Source organism: Adiantum capillus-veneris, chromosome 29 (assembly GCF_014529385.1).
Source record: "Adiantum capillus-veneris isolate H3 chromosome 29, ASM1452938v2, whole genome shotgun sequence".
Lineage (NCBI taxonomy): Eukaryota > Viridiplantae > Streptophyta > Polypodiopsida > Polypodiales > Pteridaceae > Adiantum > Adiantum capillus-veneris.
Window position 1 is genome coordinate 36350093 of NC_140959.1, and position 19421 is coordinate 36369513.

The 19421-nt window shown below is 44.2% G+C and overlaps 1 protein-coding gene across 1 annotated transcript in view; it reads right to left on the reverse strand.

Annotated features, from left to right (window-relative positions):
• Positions 1–558: 558 nt before the first annotated feature.
• The window catches only part of LOC147419043 (membrane-associated protein VIPP1, chloroplastic-like), a 58964-nt gene continuing 40101 nt past the window's right edge, over positions 559–19421 (reverse strand). The window contains exons 6-11 of the mRNA XM_086505675.1: positions 14015–14089; positions 13811–13881; positions 13634–13716; positions 13307–13371; positions 13145–13222; positions 559–1324 (exon numbers count right to left, since the gene is read on the reverse strand). Of these exons, the coding sequence (XP_086361801.1) occupies positions 1208–1324; positions 13145–13222; positions 13307–13371; positions 13634–13716; positions 13811–13881; positions 14015–14089 (489 nt within the window). The 3' untranslated portion in view covers positions 559–1207. The remainder of the gene's footprint in view (positions 1325–13144; positions 13223–13306; positions 13372–13633; positions 13717–13810; positions 13882–14014; positions 14090–19421) is intronic.

Below are 19421 nucleotides of genomic sequence, written 5' to 3' on the forward strand. Positions count from 1 at the left end.
ACCTAGTAATTATTTGAGCAGAAGCTATTAAAAAAACCTTCTTTTTTTTTTTGAAAAAAAGAAAATCTACTCGTGAGAAATTGTCATCATTTCCTCAGAATTTGCACGTTTGCTCGCCATAAAATTTAAAATTTAGAGGTAACTCTCAGAATTTGTAGGAGGGATTTGTAGGCTTTTTTTAAAGAGCACTGATGCGTAAAGACCCGAGTTGGATAACAAGCAGCCTCTTCCAAATCTCAGCCAGATGGAAAAAGGGGGGAAGAGCCTCGGCCTTAATGCACTTACACGAACACTTGGAATAGTGTTGGTTTGAAATACTCCAGATAGTTTCTGACATTTTAAGTGCAATGGCATGTTAAGAGGTAGTTTATAGCCAATGGGCTTCATGGCCAAAGAAAATAAGAAAAGTAGTTCAACCAAAAAATTTAACCTCCACCATTAACACATCCACAGTAAGATATGTGAAGGATGAACGGTCAGTATCTCGCTTAACTGATGGCTACTGTTTGATTGTACTTCAATTGGCATCTCTATCCTGCTTGGCATCCCAAACTAGCATCGCGCAAAAAAATCATAACATTGAAGTAGTATATTATTTGAAACAAGTCATAAAATGCTCGTTGGAAAACCTTGAGGATCAATTTTAAGGTAATAAGAAGCCAAATTACCTGCTTTTCATAGAACAAACCTTGAAAAAGGTGTGAATTCTTCTTGGAGTCTCCATAGCTCCATATAACACTCTCTACTGCGCTTCCACAAAAGCATACATCTCTCTGCCAATAAATTCTCACTAAATTGAGCTCTCAAGATCCCATCAGACGATTATCATGCTTAGGAGCATTTGGCATTTTGCTTCCATTTGTCCAATCTATGGCTCTTTCAAAAGGTTCTTTTGTGGAAGTTATGGCAAGCCATTTGTTCTGATTTGGCAGTTTAAAGCTTGAAAATGAATTTCATTTCAAGTTTTATGCACCCCGTTTTTTTACTTGTATCATTCCACCCTCCTTATCCCTGCATTCTGAACAGGCTCCGAAAAGAATAGAGCAAATGCCTTGAAACAGATCTCTAAGCAGCATTTGTTGTGATTGCAGTTGCTATAAATTTTCTCTAAACGATGAGATTGATGCTGTCCAACTGAGACCTGTCTGAGCTATTATTCTGCCAAAGGTGCACTCCTGCTTTGGCACTCCGAAGTGAAATTCACAGGCTAGGAACCCATGGTCTTCCGTCGCAACTCATTTAGCTCCCTCTCTATCTCTGACTCTTGAAAGGGATAGGGTGTGTTGCTCACTACTGTTCGGCCTGGAGGAAGCTCCCCTGCTTTCTGTATAAAGAGCAACAAAGTAGAGGGTCAGTGAGCATAAAATTTTGAATATACATATATGTATGTGCGTGTAGACATCTCTCTCTCTCTCTCTCTCTCTCTCTCTCTCTCTCTCTCTCTCTCTCTCTCTCTCTCTCTCGTTCAACTCTTGTCGGATAGATCTTTGAGGTCTCTTGGGATAGTTTCCCACGACGTTAAAAAATCTCTTGTTCTCTTCTTCTTCTTCTTCTTCTCTCTCTCTCTCTCTCTCTCTCTCTATATATATATATATATATATATATATATATATATATATATATATATATATATGTATATATATGTGTGTGTGTGTGTGTGTGTGTGTGTGTGTGTCTCATGTACATCATTCTAGCCTAGCAAACTAAATGTATCATACTGACTTGTAGGATTGAGAGTAGCCCAATACTTTAGGGCTCTTATCAGTCAAGGGATAGGTCTCCATTGCTAATGTGGCTACCAATGTGGCCTCCTCAATGTGTTGTTCTTGGTAATGGCAATGCTGTGAAAGGTAAAAAAGTTGGGTCCATTGCTACTATTCCTTGGGGGGTGCCTAAAATGATAGTGAAGATTCGCACTCCACCCTCCTCTCGTAATTACGTTCCACTTGTTGATGCTAATAAGAATGCATCGTTCATGCAACTTCCATGTAATGATAATCGCACATTGATTGACACGTGGGAAAAAGCGATACATTCTTACAAAGGTGTACTTATTGGTGAGGCTTCCACCTTGCATGCAAATTCTGCGAAACCTTTTTTTGCACTAAATCAGAGGATTGGTTCTAGCACAGATATGGTATAGGAAGATGTGCCCATGGGCACGTCTACTTAATTCCTTATGTTCTTTTGCCACTTGTACATATGATCTCCCAAGCATAATCGCATTCGATGCATCTCGTACGTGTGGGTTATGTAACCTTGATAAATGGCGGATAACCTAGCACTATGTAAATACATGTAGGACAAATAAAGTTGTTTTGCAGGAACACAATCAGCATGAGTTTGATGGTCACTATTCCTACTTTGCAGATTATTGGATTGTGTATGGTGCTTGCATGGTTACTCGGGATTATTGATGATGGTCCATCATGAGCTTCAGCCAGTTCTTGTAAGGAACGACCCACATCATCGCTGGATGATTGTGCGTTGCTTGTTGAATGGTCAGATCTATGAAACTTGAGGCATCTATGCATATATCGCCTCTAGACAAAGGGCCGCCTTATGGTGAGCCATCTCTTCTTACCATGGATCTTCAATGCATTCCTTTGTGGTGATTTTAACAATACTCCAGATATGCATGATAGCACCACAAACAATTCACACATGTTGCTTGCGGAGAGGCAAGCATAGGATCATCTTCTTGCTTCTGCAAAGATGCTTGATTTATGGCGTTATCTGCATCCCGATGTCTCGGGATTTACTTTTCAGCATGCTGCTCATTCCTCTTATCGCGTATATCTGGATGATGGTATGTACTCAACTTATAGCAGTATGATGATTTTTTATGCGATATGAGTATGGATTACACCTTGCAACTATGAGATCATCACCTCGTTTTGTTGATTTTGTCTTTGGGCAATCTCTTTGTGATTGACCTCTTTCTCGAAAGCGTCTGCTGCATATCAACAATGCTTATCTTACTCATGCGGGTTTTGAGATATAATTTTTAGACTTATTCCCCCCTTGCTTGCCCACATGCATCTTGATCTTGATGCCCCTTGGTTTCGCTTTGATATGCGGATGCAATGTGCTATTCAAGACTATGGTAAGCAGTATATACATCGGATACAGGGGAATGTTAATGTTGCCAAACAGGTTTGTCACCCACGACCATTGTCTAAATCTGAAATGTCAGAGTTGTGCGAAGCTCCTATATGTATGCAACATAATGACAAGCGGAAACTTGATAAATGGCAGACACGTGCTCGTCAACGGGCTTTTGTGGATAAAGGTTAAGCTTCGAAAATTAAGCATCTGCATCACACGAGGGTTTCCCAAGACATTAAGTGTGTGATATTTCCTTCGAGTGTTTGAACATCATCCAAACAAGAACTTGTTGATGCCATGGTAGCACATTATAGGCACGTGTTTGCTGCTGCTCCTTAGCCCTCTACAGTAGTTTGTCAAGCACAACAATTGTTGCTCTCTCATGTACATCCAGTCCTTTCTTCACAAGATGCACAATGCCTTAAGGAACCATTCACTCATTCTAAATTGCATTGTGTGTTGCTTGCATTGGGCCGTTGGCAATCCCTTGGCTAGGATGGGCTTACTATGGAATTCTTCCTCTCCTTTTGGGAGACTCTCAAAGGGCCTTTTCTTTTCATGTTGAATGCGGCATGGGAAAAACAACATTTGTCAGTATCCTGGAAAAAGGGTTTGCTTAAATTTTTGCCTAAGCAAGCACTTTGCAAGCAATTTTCTCATTGGCGGCCAATTACTTTGATGCTTGTCGTTTACAAGATATTGGCTAAGTTGTTGGTGAACCAAATCAAAGATCACCTTCTTACACGACTTCATCGAGCTTAGTATGGATTCATTCCAAGTCGCCAAAGCAATAACAACATGGCTAATGTTCTGATCGGCATGGAATACGTACAATACACGCACCTGCAAGTAGACATTGAAAAGGCTTTTGACACTGTGCAATGGGACTACATGGCAGTTTTCTAATTTTTAGGAGATGCTTCCTTTGGGCTCCCACCGGTCTTCATGGCCCAAAATAGCAGTTTTCTAATTTTTAGGAGATGCTTCCTTTGGGCTCCCACCGGTCTTCTGACCATCTATCCCCATTGGGACCGCATCCAAAAATGCAATGTGGCCCAACTGCCGAGTATTTTCTTTTGGTGATCCCACCTTGACTTTATGCCTTTATTGAGTTCACTTCCTAGTATCCACCAACTTGCTAAGTGCAACGGGGGGACCTACATGATCTTGAACTGAGCCTAGACATCCTCTCACTATACGAATTCCAGTGTTGACCAACTTTCCGTCTGCAGATGAAACTACCGTTCACATTGGCCATACAATGTCCGACCATTTGCAACTTCAAAAGAGGGTCACAAAAATAAAACAAAAATCATTGGAAAGAAACCAACAACTAAGGTTAGCAGTTGCCACGTCCTCGTGACATGGCTAATAGCTGCCACGTCCTCGTGACCTACCCCCCTCTTGAAATCGCAAACGTCCTCGATTGCATATCATAAATACACGCCAGTGATGATCTTGTGTTATTAGCACTCTTTTATCTTGTGTTATTAGCACTCTTTTATCATCGCACATATCCGCAAGAAAGGTCGTAACACATAGATACAAATGACTTCATGAGACCTTCATACTTTTGTCATTTCCATCTATTACACTGAATTCATATGAACATTTGATGTGCTAGCTCTATCATTACCCCTCCTTTGCACACGTTGGGTTGGGGCATAAGTAGGTTGTAACCCAAAGGCTTCAAGGTAAAGCTGCAATATATTTGGTGACTCTGACAATTCATGCTCTTCCATCCACTTTGCATCCATAGGCGGATAGTTCTTGAACTTCACGTAGTAGCATCTTGCAACCTGTCCTTTAACTTTTCTGTCCTTATGTGCCAAAATTTTCTCAGGTACCAGGATCTCATCAAGTTCCTCAACTTCTGGCTGATCCTCATCTGGCATATCTTTTGGCACATCACCCACGAAGGGTCTTAGAAGACTCCCGTGAAACGCATTATGAATTTTACACGCATCACGCAATTTCAGCTTGTAAGCCACATCGCTGATCTTGTCAAGCACTTGAAAAGGCCCATAGTAACGCATGTTGAGCTTACGAAACAGCCGTTCCTTGCCCTTCATCAGTAGCATATTGTTCCTTCCTATCATCTAGCTCATGATGATAAAGAATTGACACAACTGAAATTTGTGGGTTCCTTAATAATGCATTAGCCACAACATTCTTCTTGCCTTCCACATGCATAATCTGGAAGTGGAACATAGAAAGAATGTTTGCCCATCGCATATGCTTTTTAGATAACTTTGATTGTGTCAAGAAATTTCGCAAGGTTTGATGGTCTGTCTGGACAACAAAATCAGCACCTAAAAGGTAGTGCTTCCAGCTAGAAAGTGCATGAATCACGGCCAAGAGCTCTCTCTCTTAGACTTGCATAATCCTCTCTGGCCCTTGCAAAATTTGGCTTTCATAAGCTACTACCCGTCCATCTTACATTAGCACTGCTCCGATGCTACTGTCACACGCGTCACACTAGACCACAAATGACTTCCTGAGATCTGGCAAAACAATTATTGGATCTGAAGTCAACTTTTCTTTAAGATACTAAAAGTTGAAATCTCTTTTTGGGTCCATCTGAAAGTGACCTCTTTCTTTTGCAAAGCATGAAGAGGTGATGCTATCTTTGTAAAATTCTTGATAAACCTTCTATAGTAGGAACACAATCCCAAGAAGCTTTTGACATCGTGCACAATCCTCAAGTCTGGTCATGTCTTAATAGCTTCGACCTTTGCGGGATCCATTCTGACACCATTCTTTGAGACTGTGTGGCTAAGAAAGTGGATCTCTTCCAGGAAGAATTTACTTTTCTTAGGATTGACAAGTAGCTTGTGACTGCGCAGCTCTTCGAACACAATGGTCAAGTGACGCCTATGCTCCTCTTCATTCTTCGAATAGACTATCATATCATCGAAGGACGTCCCAACGAACTGTTGATGCGAGCGGAAAATCTGGTCCATCATTCTATTGAACGTGGCATAGCCCAAACAGCATCAACAGAAACTCATAAAGACCAAATGTTGTTCTAAACGCAGTCTTGTGCACATCCTCTGGCCTTATAAGAATCTGATGGTACCCACTCTTAAGGTCTATCCTGCTGAAAATTGCAGCACCCTCTAATCGATCGAGAATATCATTAATTCTAGGAATAGGAAACCTATTCTTGATGGTATTCTTATTCAACGCACAGTAATCAATACACATGCGCCATCAACCATCCTTTTTCTCCACTAGGAGCACTGGGGAGCAAAAGGGTGAAGAACTCGGCTGAATCAACCCCTTCTCTAATAATTCCTCAACCTGGCCCATAATCTCTTTCTGCTGCGCCACACTAACCTTGTAGGGAGGTCTATTTGGTGGGCTACACCCTGGCACCAAATCTATCCGATGATCCTCATGTCTCTCTAGCGGCAATTGCGACGATAATGAATCAGAGAAGCAGTCACTAAACTCTTGCAAAAATGTTGACCTTTCTTTATCTAACACATAAATTTGACTGACAATTATCTGAGATATCACATGCAAAAATCAAGTACACAGAAAGATGATTCTTTATTATAGTTATAGAAGTGATAGCTGAAGCAGATACAATAGGGACAGACTCCCTTTGAGCTTTACATGCAAAACATGAGTTTTGCCCCTATGCTGAAGGGTGATCGTCTTGCCGAAGGCATCCAGCACGCCATGTACTCTGAACATCCACGGAACTCCACGTAGGTATCGCACCCTTCCAACGGCATGATATAAAATTCTTCCATGTCCACATACGATTGAATATGCAGACCAAGGTTGTAAGGTACGTAGTATTCGGTACGTGTTCGGTACGTACTGTACGTTGTACTATATGGATTGGGCCATAAGGTACGTAAAATTCGTAGTATATTTTTTAAAAGCTAAAAATACAAAGAATTTCAAATTTATATACAACCTATCTAGTTTAAAAACACTACACAATACTTAAACATAGCCACAACTTTCAAAAAACACTTGAAATCACCCCACAAGTTAACGCACACTTCCAAGTTGAATACAAAACTTACAATCTTTCGCGAGGTCAGGACTTTAGAGTGCCTCCTTGCAGACTCCAAACACAAAGGGAGGGAGGGAGGGAGGCAGGGAGGGAGAACCTTATCAGTGGCGGCAAATCCTTCCTTGGTCTCTGTGCAGACTCTGTGCAGAGACTCTGTTCTACTCTCTAATTCTCTGTTGTGATAATAACCAGTATAGGATTTGTGGACTTATTAAAGGCCTCGCCCACCTAATCCGACCACAGGGAATAGGCCCTTTCGGCGTTTTTTTTTTTTTTTTTTTTTTTTTGGGTACGTACGGTACGGACGGACGTACCGTACGGTACGGAACCATACCGTACGTACGTACGGAAACAACCTTGATGCAGACGCAGCTTTCCAATAATGGGAGTAGCACACTCTGAGTAGCCAAGACATGCCAACCGTGCCTCTGTTGTGTACCCCATCTCTTCAGCTCTGATGCCCAGCTTCATAGCTACCTCTTGTGAGATGAAGTTACCTGGATCAAAGAAGATGAGTGTCGTCTGATCTCTAACTTTACCCCATGCTCTACATAACTCGCTGGCATCTGTACTGGGCCTGTCACCCACCATATCTGGCACCAAACCTGATGTGGGTTTAGGCTTCTTACCTTTCTAGTCCTCTTTATCATCTGAGTCAGCCGCTCTTTTCCTTTGTGGACAATAGGTAGCAAAGTGACTAGGATGCTCGCATATAAAGCATTTATTTCCATCCATTAGGACCTTCTTTTCCTCGAGTGACTTGCGCACAAAAAGCTTCCTTTTTTGTTTCTTTGCCTGCGCTCCAGAATTCTCAGCTGAATCCTTATCTTTGGTGACCTTTCCTGACCCCTGTGATGCTTTAGGAGCCGTTTTCGCAAAGGGCTTCTTCACTGAATTTTTCTTTCGCTACCCTCCTATCTCGTTGCTCGGAAACCCACTGTCCTCTCCTTTCGACAAGGCAAGACCAGTGTTAGCAACTTCCATGAGCTAGGTGAGGGTAGCCACTCTGTGCTTGTACAGTAATCACGAAGCCCTTTAGGTAGCCCACAACAATACTTCTCTTTATGCTATGTCAATGGCATATATCTGTAGGAGGTCATTGAGAGTAACACTTTACAAAACCTCCGATTGTACTCCAGCAAGCTCTTGTATGTAGCCGAAGTAAGCGGGTGCCAATCTGCCATGACGTCAGCTTCAAATTCATTTGATAGCCAAGCATATGCAAACATTTGCTTGAAGTAAACCCAAGTGGCAAATGTTTGTCCTTGCATTAACAATGTCGTCCACCATGTAAGCGCATTGTCCTTCAAGAAAGTGGTAGCTTTCCTGACCTTAGAGGCCTCTGTAAAATTCCCTCCTGCATAAGCAGTATCAAATTGCTCGAGGAAAGTGAGAGCCTTGCTTTATCCTCGAAGCTACTAAAAGTGCTGAACTTTACAGTTGCACCATCTTCTTTGTAAGCTTTCGGCTTTTCCAGTGCCCCCAAATTGTCATAAGGAATAGTTGCAACATGGGCACTATAGTAGGCATCATCGGCACATCTTGGCCATTAACGTTTTGTGTTAGAGATGCCATATCTGGCTGCTGTCCAGAAAAACCAACCATGCCAAAATGAGCCTGTGGCACCTCAAACTGGCCCTGGTTGCTCTGAAAACCTTGTTGCATGCCGATGGTACCATACATGGGGTTTGGCATCGTGCCTTACATACCCCCAAACACGATTAACCAGCCATACTCTGGAACACAAATCCACCCCCGAAATACCCAGGATCTACCGTGGGTGGTGGAAAAACTGGGTGCATTGCCTGGTAAGCAGTTCCCTGTCCATTCAAGACAACATGCGGGCTCTGAAAGATGGCGGGCTGAACTAGCATAACCTGTGGAATAGGGGTCCTAACCACCCGTTCAAGGACGAGAGGAACCTGTTTTGGAGCCCCTGACTCCGCAACATGCGAGTGTTCCCGATCCTACTGAGACGCATGAAGTACTTGGGCTTGAGCCTCAACAAGCTCAGTTCGTGATGTAGGTTGCCTATTTTGTTGTGGCACTGGTGGCGCTTGCAAGAACTCCATAAACCTACGGTTCTGCACCAGTTGCGAAAACACATTCACCGCGGCAACTAACTGAGTCCTGAACGCATCATTCTCTGGTTTCCCAATCATAAAGCCCTGTACTGGAGGGACATTCACATCAACAGGAGGTACAGACTAACGTGGCCGTGAGCTCTCGCCAATCTCAATCACCAGAGGAATTTCTTGTTTGTCCTTCAAAGAGGAACCCTCTTCCATAATGCCCTTCCCTTTGTCGGCCATAGTATAATCTCGTGTTCGTGTACTTTGTGTCTTTACCCAAAACAACCGAGGCTCACTTCTTGAGGAAAAAGTGATTGATGTCCCGGCAACGGAACCTTGAAACTGGCCTATGGGGCGGTAGGCTTTGGCTTTCACCCAAAATTCTGTACTTTACTTTAGACACACAGAAAGAGAGAGTAATTTGCAAAAGGAACCTGCGACGGGAATTAACACTTAAGTACACAGCTCGCAAGCTAGAATGTTTCGAGCAGACGCCGACGACCTATAGGCCCCAAAATTGGCGCCCCTATCTGTATTGCTTTATTCTTTAAGAGGGTAGATTACAAAGAAGAGTTTCGGGAATTCTTTACCTGTATCCAGCTAGATACCACCGGTTTTGGCAAAATTTCGGCAACATAACAACCCCAAACCTTGCCCGAATCCAATTCCCCTGCTAGAACTCGCTTCCACTGACATAAACCCTCTGATTCCTGCCCAAAAAGAGAAAATTCAACACGCTGTATTTACTGGTTTTTGCCCTGTTTTCAGCTCTAAACAGTCCCCGAACTGCCCTCTAATAGTGGGGCACTATTCCCAAGGGTTCTCGCCTCCGTTGGCTGAAAAACAGTCAAAATACAGCGCATAATCAGCGCTGAAATGCACCTGTTTGGTGAGGTTATGACCCTCACCGGTGACTGCTTTGGAGTAGCAATTAGCTACTCCTGTTCCTGCTCAAAGAGGCTCTTGCCTCAGCACAAAAGCATAAAACCACACAGCTGTACATCAGTCAATGAAGAGCCCTCTTCTGGGGCATCACATAACTGCACGTAGGGGAGAGAGAGAGAGAGCACTGTGTAGTGTGAAAGTCATCACTCCTAGCACCACACTGTCCATAGAGTGAAAAGCATGCACTCCATAGCTCTTAACCTGTGACAAGAAGTTGCAAAATGAGCCTCCCAACTATAAATTCAGCGCCACTTTTCCTTGCATGAGGAAAGTGCACAGAAATGTGCCACTTGGCGCGTTTACAGGTCATTTCCCATTTCGGGGTTCCGCCTAAAGATCTCCCGACTGGTTGTCCAGTTGACTTTGCGGCAGAGTTCTAAAATGTTCCCCTTGTCATTCCGAAGGTAATGACGCAAACACATTTCATGGCCGAAAAATAGCAGTTCCCTAATTTTTAGGAGATGCTTTCGTTGGGCTCCCATTGGTCTTCTGACCATCTATCCCCATTGCGACCGCATCCAAAAATGCAATGTGACCCAACTGTCGGGTATTTTCTTTTGGTGATCCCACCTTAACTTTATGCCTTTATTGAGTTCACTTCCTAGTATCCACCAACTTGGTAAGTGCGACGGGGAGGCCTACATGATCTTGAGCTGAGCCTAGACATCCTCTCACTATACGAATTCCAGTGCCGACCAACTTCTCGTCTGCGGGTGAAACTACCGTTCACATTGGCCATACAATGTCCGACCATTTGCAACTTCAAAAAGAGGGTCCCAAAAATAAAACAAAAATCATTGGAAAGAAACCAACAACTAAGGTTAGCAGTTGCCACGTCCTCGTGACATGAACTCACGGAACCTTCGCCTCTTGGTTGTTCAGTTAGGCAAGGTTGCCCCCTTAGTGACTGTTGTATGTCATTGCCACTCGCCGCTTGTTGATGCATCTCGATCATTTGACTTTTGTTGGTCTTCTTCATGGCTTGCAGTTACCCTTGTCCCTCGGGTCAAAACTTCATCGGGCACGCTTTTGCAAATGACTCTTTGTGTATGCCTCGCAATCGCCATGCTGATGTCCAAGTGATTATGGACGCTTTGGAGTTGTATGGGCTTGCGGCTGGTCTTAGAGTCAATTTCCACTTTTGCCGCTTCCTTGTGACTGGCATAATCTGTTGTGGCCAAGAGAGATTGTTCCTCAAAATGTGATTGCCAAGCATTTGGGGTATCCAATTGGATAGAATGTCACTCATAATCAAAAAGTGGATTGTGTTATGCAACACTTGAATTCGGATTGCATTATTGGAAATTTTCCACATGGCCATTACATGTTTGCTTGCGAATCGTTCAAGGTATCTTGAGGGCTTGCATTGGCCTCGCCATTGTCTCACTTCTCTTATGTCATCTATTTTGTCTCATTTGTGGCAAGCACATGCACACAAAAAAGGCATGTGTTTGATGTCGATTGAGAAGCTTTGTACTGCTAAGCGCATTAGTGGCCTCAGTATCTTGGACTTGCACAAGCATGTTCTTGCTAGAAAAGCCATGTCGTTGCCTGCTCTTGTGCAACAAACTCAGCCTTGGGATCTTATGCTTGCCTACTTCTATCAGTATGTTGTTACCATTTCTCCGGGAGTGTGTTTGGCAAGATGGAAGGACACATTCCAAGATGTCCTTTTACTTCCAGTATGATTTCTACTTAATAAGATGTTACGATTCATTTATCATGGCATGATCGACAGCAACGTCAAGGGAATTCGCTTCTTTCGGAGAGTTCATTAGAGTCGTGCATTTTCTCTTACTTTGGTTGACCGTTCGCCTCGCCAAACATACTCTCTCTTGTCGTGGCCTTCGTGTAGTTGGTGATGTGGGTGATAAGACGGCTACACTTTTCAATTTCGCCTTGCCGCTCGCCGTTTTGGATTGGGTGTACATTACCGGTAGCTCTGGAGAGAGCTTCAGCACATGCTGGTTGACTTTTCACCCATTCCACCTTTGGCTGATGGTACCCAGGTCCCGCATGTCTTATTAATATTTCCGGGATATGCCTTTTGAGGCCATTTCTGCCAATCAGGTTTATGCTCTTCTTCTACCGCAGCCTTGGCTTGTTGACCACTGTAATGCCTTATGGTCAACGCACAAGTTTGATATCTGGTGGGGAGGAAGCCACTCTCTGCCCTCTGGAAGAGCCACTTGCCTTTGAAGGAGCAAATGTTTCTCTGGCCATGCTTTCTTGGGGTCTATCCGTAAGCACTTTTCTCAGTGCACGTCATATCTGTTCTTCTTGTTGTGTCTACTGTTTGACTTCGAAAGAGACAGCTAGTCACCTACTTTGGGATTGCTACATTACTTAGAGTTTTTCTTCGTTGCATATCAGCTTGTATGCAGCTCCATTTCCCCTCCATGGTCTTCCACAAATGGTTTTGGGCTTTTGGCATTCTCTCGCCTTCCTTACAGCGATTTGCGGTCTTCTTTATGTGGGTCAAATTTTGGGATTATTGGACCCTAGTCAACGCAATGGTTGTATGTTCCATCACTTTCATGTGGTTCCTTTTCAATTTTTTAAGCCCTCTCTTAGGCAATCTTAACGCTTTGCCTTGAAGTTGGTGATATCACTCCAGAGATACATACATCAGCTTTCCTATGAATGCTCCTCTTTCATGGCCAAAGATTTCTGTGTTCTTTCTTTGTATAAGATCCTTTCTATGGGTTTTCCTCGCCTTGCAGTTTCCCACTTGTAAATTAATCTCAAGGATTTACAAAAAAAAGTTGTATTTCTAAGTCAAATAACCACATATGAATTAAGCATCCTAATCATAAACATTGCAGAGTTGCCAAGTTAAAAGGTTCAATTGATCGGAAAAGCATTTTTAACAATAAAATACAATAAAGAAACCTTTAATTATATCAAAAACAACATTACTGTAGGTATTGACCAAGAAAATCCATCTATGGATCAAGACATTGTGTATCATCAGTAAAGGGCTCACCTTTGAAGTTCCCAACATCTCCTTTTTTAAGGCATCCAGATCATCATCAACAGAGCTCCCACCCTCCAAAAGAGCAAACTATCCACTCAAATAAACCCCAAAAACAAAACATCAGAAAAGTAAGACTCTAGCATCAAAACCACAGGTTAACAGCATAATAACCTTCCCAGCAAGATCGTCTGTGCTTAGTTGATTCAAGGCATCAGCTTCGGCTTCCAAAGCGTTCACTGCAATGCATGCCAAACATATCAATGCAGGCAGCAGGATTCTCCGCAAAGGCATCCTATTTACCAAGGGCCCGCTATACTACCTTGTCAAATAAAGAGAAACATGCATTTAATTCAAAAGAGTGTTTGCAGGAACTTTCTCTTAAGATGGAAAAAATTTATAAATCTCTAAGACCATCGATACTGATTAACTGCAAATATTCTTCATTAAAATAAAAATCTTCTTTATTTGTCTCTCTTCCAGTTTAAGAGCCAACGTTACCTTTTTCTTCCATTTTCTCAAAAGCTGCTAAGGCACTGCTGGTCTTGATGGTTCCCAGCATTTCATTCACTTTCTGGGAAGTCCTGCAAAAAAAAGAGAAATGTTGCTTGAGGCTACTTGCAAAGTCTCAATCTGCTGTTTACGATCATACTGCTATAGAAAGAAGAGAATACAAACTTGGCAGATTGTGCTCGGGCTTTCAAAGTGTCTTTCTTTGATTTTGCTTCCTGAATTTTGCTTTCAAGTAGCTGCATGCTACAAGATTCTTAAAGTCACTTACAATGTTTTCAGCTTTAAAATTTCTGACAATTTATGGAGAACAAAACCATACAATCAACTTACAAACGAGGAATACTAATAAGGCCTTGAGTGTTGCTATACCCTGGTGTTGGAAATGAGCTTTTCAACAACTGCAGTTTGCTGATCAAGTTGGGACTCCAAAGCTTTGGCACTATCCTGTAAAAAGCTTAATATCTCTCTCTCTCTCTCTCTCTCTCTCTCTCCCCTTAATGTTTTTAGTGTTAGTTTAGTTTCAGTGTTAGTTCTTTGTAATTTCCGTACTCAGACATGATATCAGATTCACCGATTGTAACTTTTTGGTCTCATCGGTCATTTTGGCCTTTTGCAGACGTTAATATAGCACTTCAGTTCATTTCACAAGTGGCATGAATGTGCTATGCGTCGTTTGGAAGCGGGAAAGAGAGCATATTATGCATTTGAGAACATGTGTAATGCGGGAAACATCAAGTGTTGGGTTCTCAAGAAGTATCTTTTTGATGCATTGGTGACACCGGTTCTTCTTTATGGAGTTGAAGTGTGGGGTGGGAGCATCTCAAAGTCTACTTGGAAAGAGTTTGAGAATGTCCAAAAGCGTTTTCTTACAAACTTTCTTCAAGTTGAGACACAAACACCATATATGCTCCTACTTCTTGAGTCGGGATCTCTTCCAATTGAGGTTATGGGCATGGAAAGGGTTGTGGAGTACATGATAAAGATGCGTCAAAACCCCTCACATCGACTTCCTACAATTGCATGGGAAGCAAGCAAAAAAGTTCAAAAGACGCATAAAAGCAAGATCTTGAGCACGGGATGGATGCAAGACATAAAGAAGTGGTTTGGGAGATGGGATGCATTACACTTGCTACATGATGCTTCAATTGACTCTCAAGTGAATGAAGCTTTTCTACAACGCCAATGTATTACGACTTGGGAGAAATCCGGTGGGTCACGCTTCATACATTACACCACCTATATTGCCCCCAACTACAAAACCATGTTCTTCGCTGAGAGAGGAAACCGTACTCACACTTACATGCTTGAGCCTATTCCCTTGTCCGCGATACGCACTATCGCAACAATTCGGCTTAGCTCCCATTTCCTTCGATGCGAGATAGGGCGTTGGGGGAATGGAGAAGAGTCAAATCGATTGTGCACATTATGCTCACTGCAAGTTCGAGAGTCTGAGTACCACACACTACTAGAGTGCTCAGCTTTTGATCACATCCGAACTTGCTTCTCACATTTTCAGCCATAACTTAGACCTACACACTTTCCTCTCCCAGCCAAAGTGTGGGCTCTCCATTGCGACTCTCATCACTACAATTTTGGAGCATCGAGAGTCACTCATCAGGAGTACACATACTACATCACATGTAACTTTGGTCCCATAGGTCATATTTGACCTCCGAGGACGATAATAAAATCTCTCTCTCTCTCTCTCTCTCTCTCTCTCTCTCTCTCTCTCTCTCTCTCTCTCTCTCTCTCTCTCTCTCTCTCTCTCTCTCTCTCCACACCCACACCCACTATTATTAATCTGACACTAGAGGAAGAGCAAAGAAGACGTGTGCGCGCTGTACATGTAAGAATCTGCGGCCTTAAAGACAAAGATAATGTGGACAAAGCAGTAAATCTGATGGGGGTTCATGAACCGATGCATACAGAGCTTGGAGAGTGGGCAACAAGAAAAATGGAAGCAATGGGGAAGCCTCGAAAGAAAGGGCACTCATTCTTTGATTTCCGTCCATGGAAGCTAAGGACTTTTTGAAGAAAAGGCCAGCTCTTAAGCAGACGGGCATCTTTCTCGGGGATGATCTTACCCTCTTGCAGATTGCTCATATGCAGGAGGTAATGCCGGAGATTAGAGCGGCAAGAGAAAAAGGCAAGATTGCTTTCTACCGAGATGGAAGAGTGGTAATATTGGAGCCACGCGCCACATGACGGTGCGAGACCTATGGGACCACACTAAAAGTTTCCGCCTGGAATTGTGATGGATCTATGCGCCTTGATGTGGGTACCTTTGAGGATAGTTTTAACGGGAGAGACATCATCTTCTACTCTGAGACACATCAGGCCCCTGGGCAATCTATGCCTCACATTAGTGGATATAGATGGAAGATAGCCTGTAGACAGGAGACACGATCAGAGCACAGAGGACGAGGCTCAGGAGGAGTGGCAGTTTTATTCAGGGAGGGTTTGCAGCCATTGATACATATAGCTCGTAGGGATGAGCAAGCTAGGTACATGTGGGTGAGATTGAGAGCAAAGACTGGCAGATATCTGTACATTGCTATTTGCTACTTTCCCCCGAGTACGTCCGGTATATGCACCACCCAGAGGACAGTCCCCCTTCTCTATTTTGGATGATTTTACATATGGGAATTCTCCAGAGATGGTGACATTATCATTCTAGGGGACTTCAATGCTAGGACTGCCCATCATCAGATAGTCTTCTATGATACTTCAGAGGAGATGTTGAGAGAGCTGGATGTTGCAGAGACTGGCCAATCCAGACTATCACAAGATGGGGAACATACTGAGTATGGACGGCACCTGATAGACATGGGGACCGCACATGGATTGGCCATCTTGAATGGCCTACACAGATTTCCCGTTGCATGAGGCTTCACATGCTTTCCACACAGACATGGAGCCAGCACAGTGGATTATGTCATGGCACAACCAAGCCTATCTCTAGTATCCGGGATCTCATAGTTGGGCCCAGACCTGCTGGGGTGGCAGTGGATCATACGATTGTGTCGTTGACCATCTCTTTCCAGTTCAGTGTAGCACACAGTCCACGGGTGGCAGCTCCTACTCGCTATACCTTCACGCACGAGACGGATTCGATATACGTAGACGGGATCTACAGACGCCTAAGCACTGACGAACCAGGGCAGCCTCTGAGGGAGCTTTCTACTATACTGACACAGACACTACATGATGCAGCAGCAGAGGCGTACCCACACACCCAGCCCGAGCATAGACGTCGTTCTGGAAGCATATTTCAGAACAGCTGGTATGATGAGGAATGCCGCGAAACCAGAGCTAGACTTCAAAGGGAAGTGCTTTTGGGGGACACCACTCACAGACAGTCACAGATTGACTTCCGACGCCTGGTGCAGCGGAAAAAGAGGGCATTATTGGCTCAACTGGAGCAAGATCTCTACCAGCTATTCTTGAGTCAAGACTCACATGAGGGATGGCGGCTCTTTCATGAGTTGTCTCCCCCCTGCCATTACCTCTACAGAGACTTGGGGTCAGTACGCATCAGCTTTGTACACAGTTTCTGGATAGCCACCCCTTCCCGACCCATGCCCACACATATGTGCTTTTTTCACCGCCGCGATGGTGAAGAAGGCTGACAGGATGTGGACTGGGAGAGCATATGATCATGATGGCTTGGTGGCTGAGCATTTCATGCATGCCAAAAATCTACTAGCAGAGCTTCTAGCAGTCATGTTTAATCATGCCATGTGCGAGGGCTGGCCTGATACCTGGAGCCTATCTACGACTGTACCTATTTTCAAATTAGGAGACCCTATGGAGACTGGGAACTATCGCACTATCATGATTGGACACACATTGGCATGGTTGTACGCATCTATTCTTGAGCAGCAGTTGAGTAGATGGACAGAGAGAGAGAGAGAGAGGAAAGGCGTGCAGTTGGACAGGCAGGGTTTAGAAGAGGTTTTTCTACCCTGACCATATCTTGACACTAAGGGCCATCATCGAGGATCTCTTGTAGCTTTGTGGATTTCCGCAAAGCATTTGACACAGTACCCAGAGCTAGACTAATGCGCAGATTACAGGAGATGGGAGTACCCACAGAGCTAATTTAGGGGATCATGGCATTGTAAAGATCAGTAGTAGGGCATGTACGCACTTCAGAGGGTCTTTCTACACCGGTTCACTCCACTATTGGGGTGAAGCAGGGCTGCCCGCTCTCTCCTGCTCTATTTGGTATGTATGTGGATGAGGTTTCTGACTACATTGAGAGAGATGGGGATAGAGGTGCACCGCTGGCGGGGACTTGGATCCCGCTATTGTTATACGCTAATGATATTGTGTTGATCTCCGACTCTCTGGAAGGGACGCAACGTCATTTGGATGCTTTGCATAGGTTTGCCCATGAAAGTGGTTTGTCTGTCAACCTTGGAAAAACCAAGGTCGTGATATTTAATACCATCCCACAGTGGATCAGGAGATCAGCGCCCGCATTCACATACGGCCAAGAGAAGGTAGAGTATATAGATGCTTACACTTACCTTGGAGTGGTTTTTAGTGGACCAGCATTCTCGTTAAGGAGAGCAGCAGAGACTATATTGACCAGAGCCCATTCAGCATTGGGTAGATTGCAGAGGATGTGTTCACAAGCTCAGTTTTAGGAGCCTCGGACGAAGCTTTGGCTCTTTGACACGCTAGTGGCTTTTGCATTGCTCTATGGAGCTGAGATATGGGGACCTTCATTGGATCGTCGCGGGAGGACAGGTCGCACTGATGGATGGGGGGACATGGAGAAGCCCCTGGTCTCTATGATCTCGCGGCTCATTAGAGCCAAGGCCTCAGTACTACGTGCCATTATCCGAGCAGAGCTAGCTAGCCCCCCACTAGTAGCAAAGGCACTCACTAGATCTGTCTCCTTCATACACCGCATGTGGGAACTTCTTAGAGACAGATACGCCCACCTTGCACTTGAGTCCTCTTGACAGTTAGCCATGCAGGGAGATACGGCATGCTGGTATAAGGAGATGACATCATGGGTTCCAGGCGCATGGGTTCAGTATAGACAGATTCCTCCCCTTCCAGTACTCACAGGACACACCCTCCATGACTCTTACACAGTCCAAGATCACGAGGCTCATCCTCCAGGACCTGATTCAACTAGACACCAGGAGAACATGGATACAGCCAACACAGGAGCTGGGCACGAAGATGGCTTTCTACAAAGAACATCTTCTCCAGCTTACGGTGGACGATTTTGTGACGAGGCCCAGATACATGGACACCCGCTTGTCTCATGGGATACAGTGCACTACTCGCCAAATACGCACATCTTCACACAAGCTGCGGATCGAGACTGGGAGATACAACGGAGTACCAGCAGAGGCCAGGACATGCCCCCTGTGTGACATGGAGCCTGAGACAGAGTTACACTACACATGCCACTGCCCCATCTACTACGAGATACGAGGCCGCTTCCATTGCTTGTTTAGAGAGGGCTTTGGACCACTCTCCAAAGTCATGAGGTACGAGGATCAGAGATGCCTGGGTTTGTTTCTGCTCGAGCTACGTAGACACAGAAAGAGCCTGCTAAGAGGAGAGGTCAGGCAGTCCCAGATACACATCACAGAATTCTTTAGAGTAGACATTGGACACCTGGAGGAATCACAGCAGATCTTGTTGCCTCACACCAAAGGCACATAGATCGACCGAGCGACTGAATTGGGAAAATCCAGACGCCCACGAATGCGGAAGACTACACAGCATCGACGGAGGCTACATCAGAGGA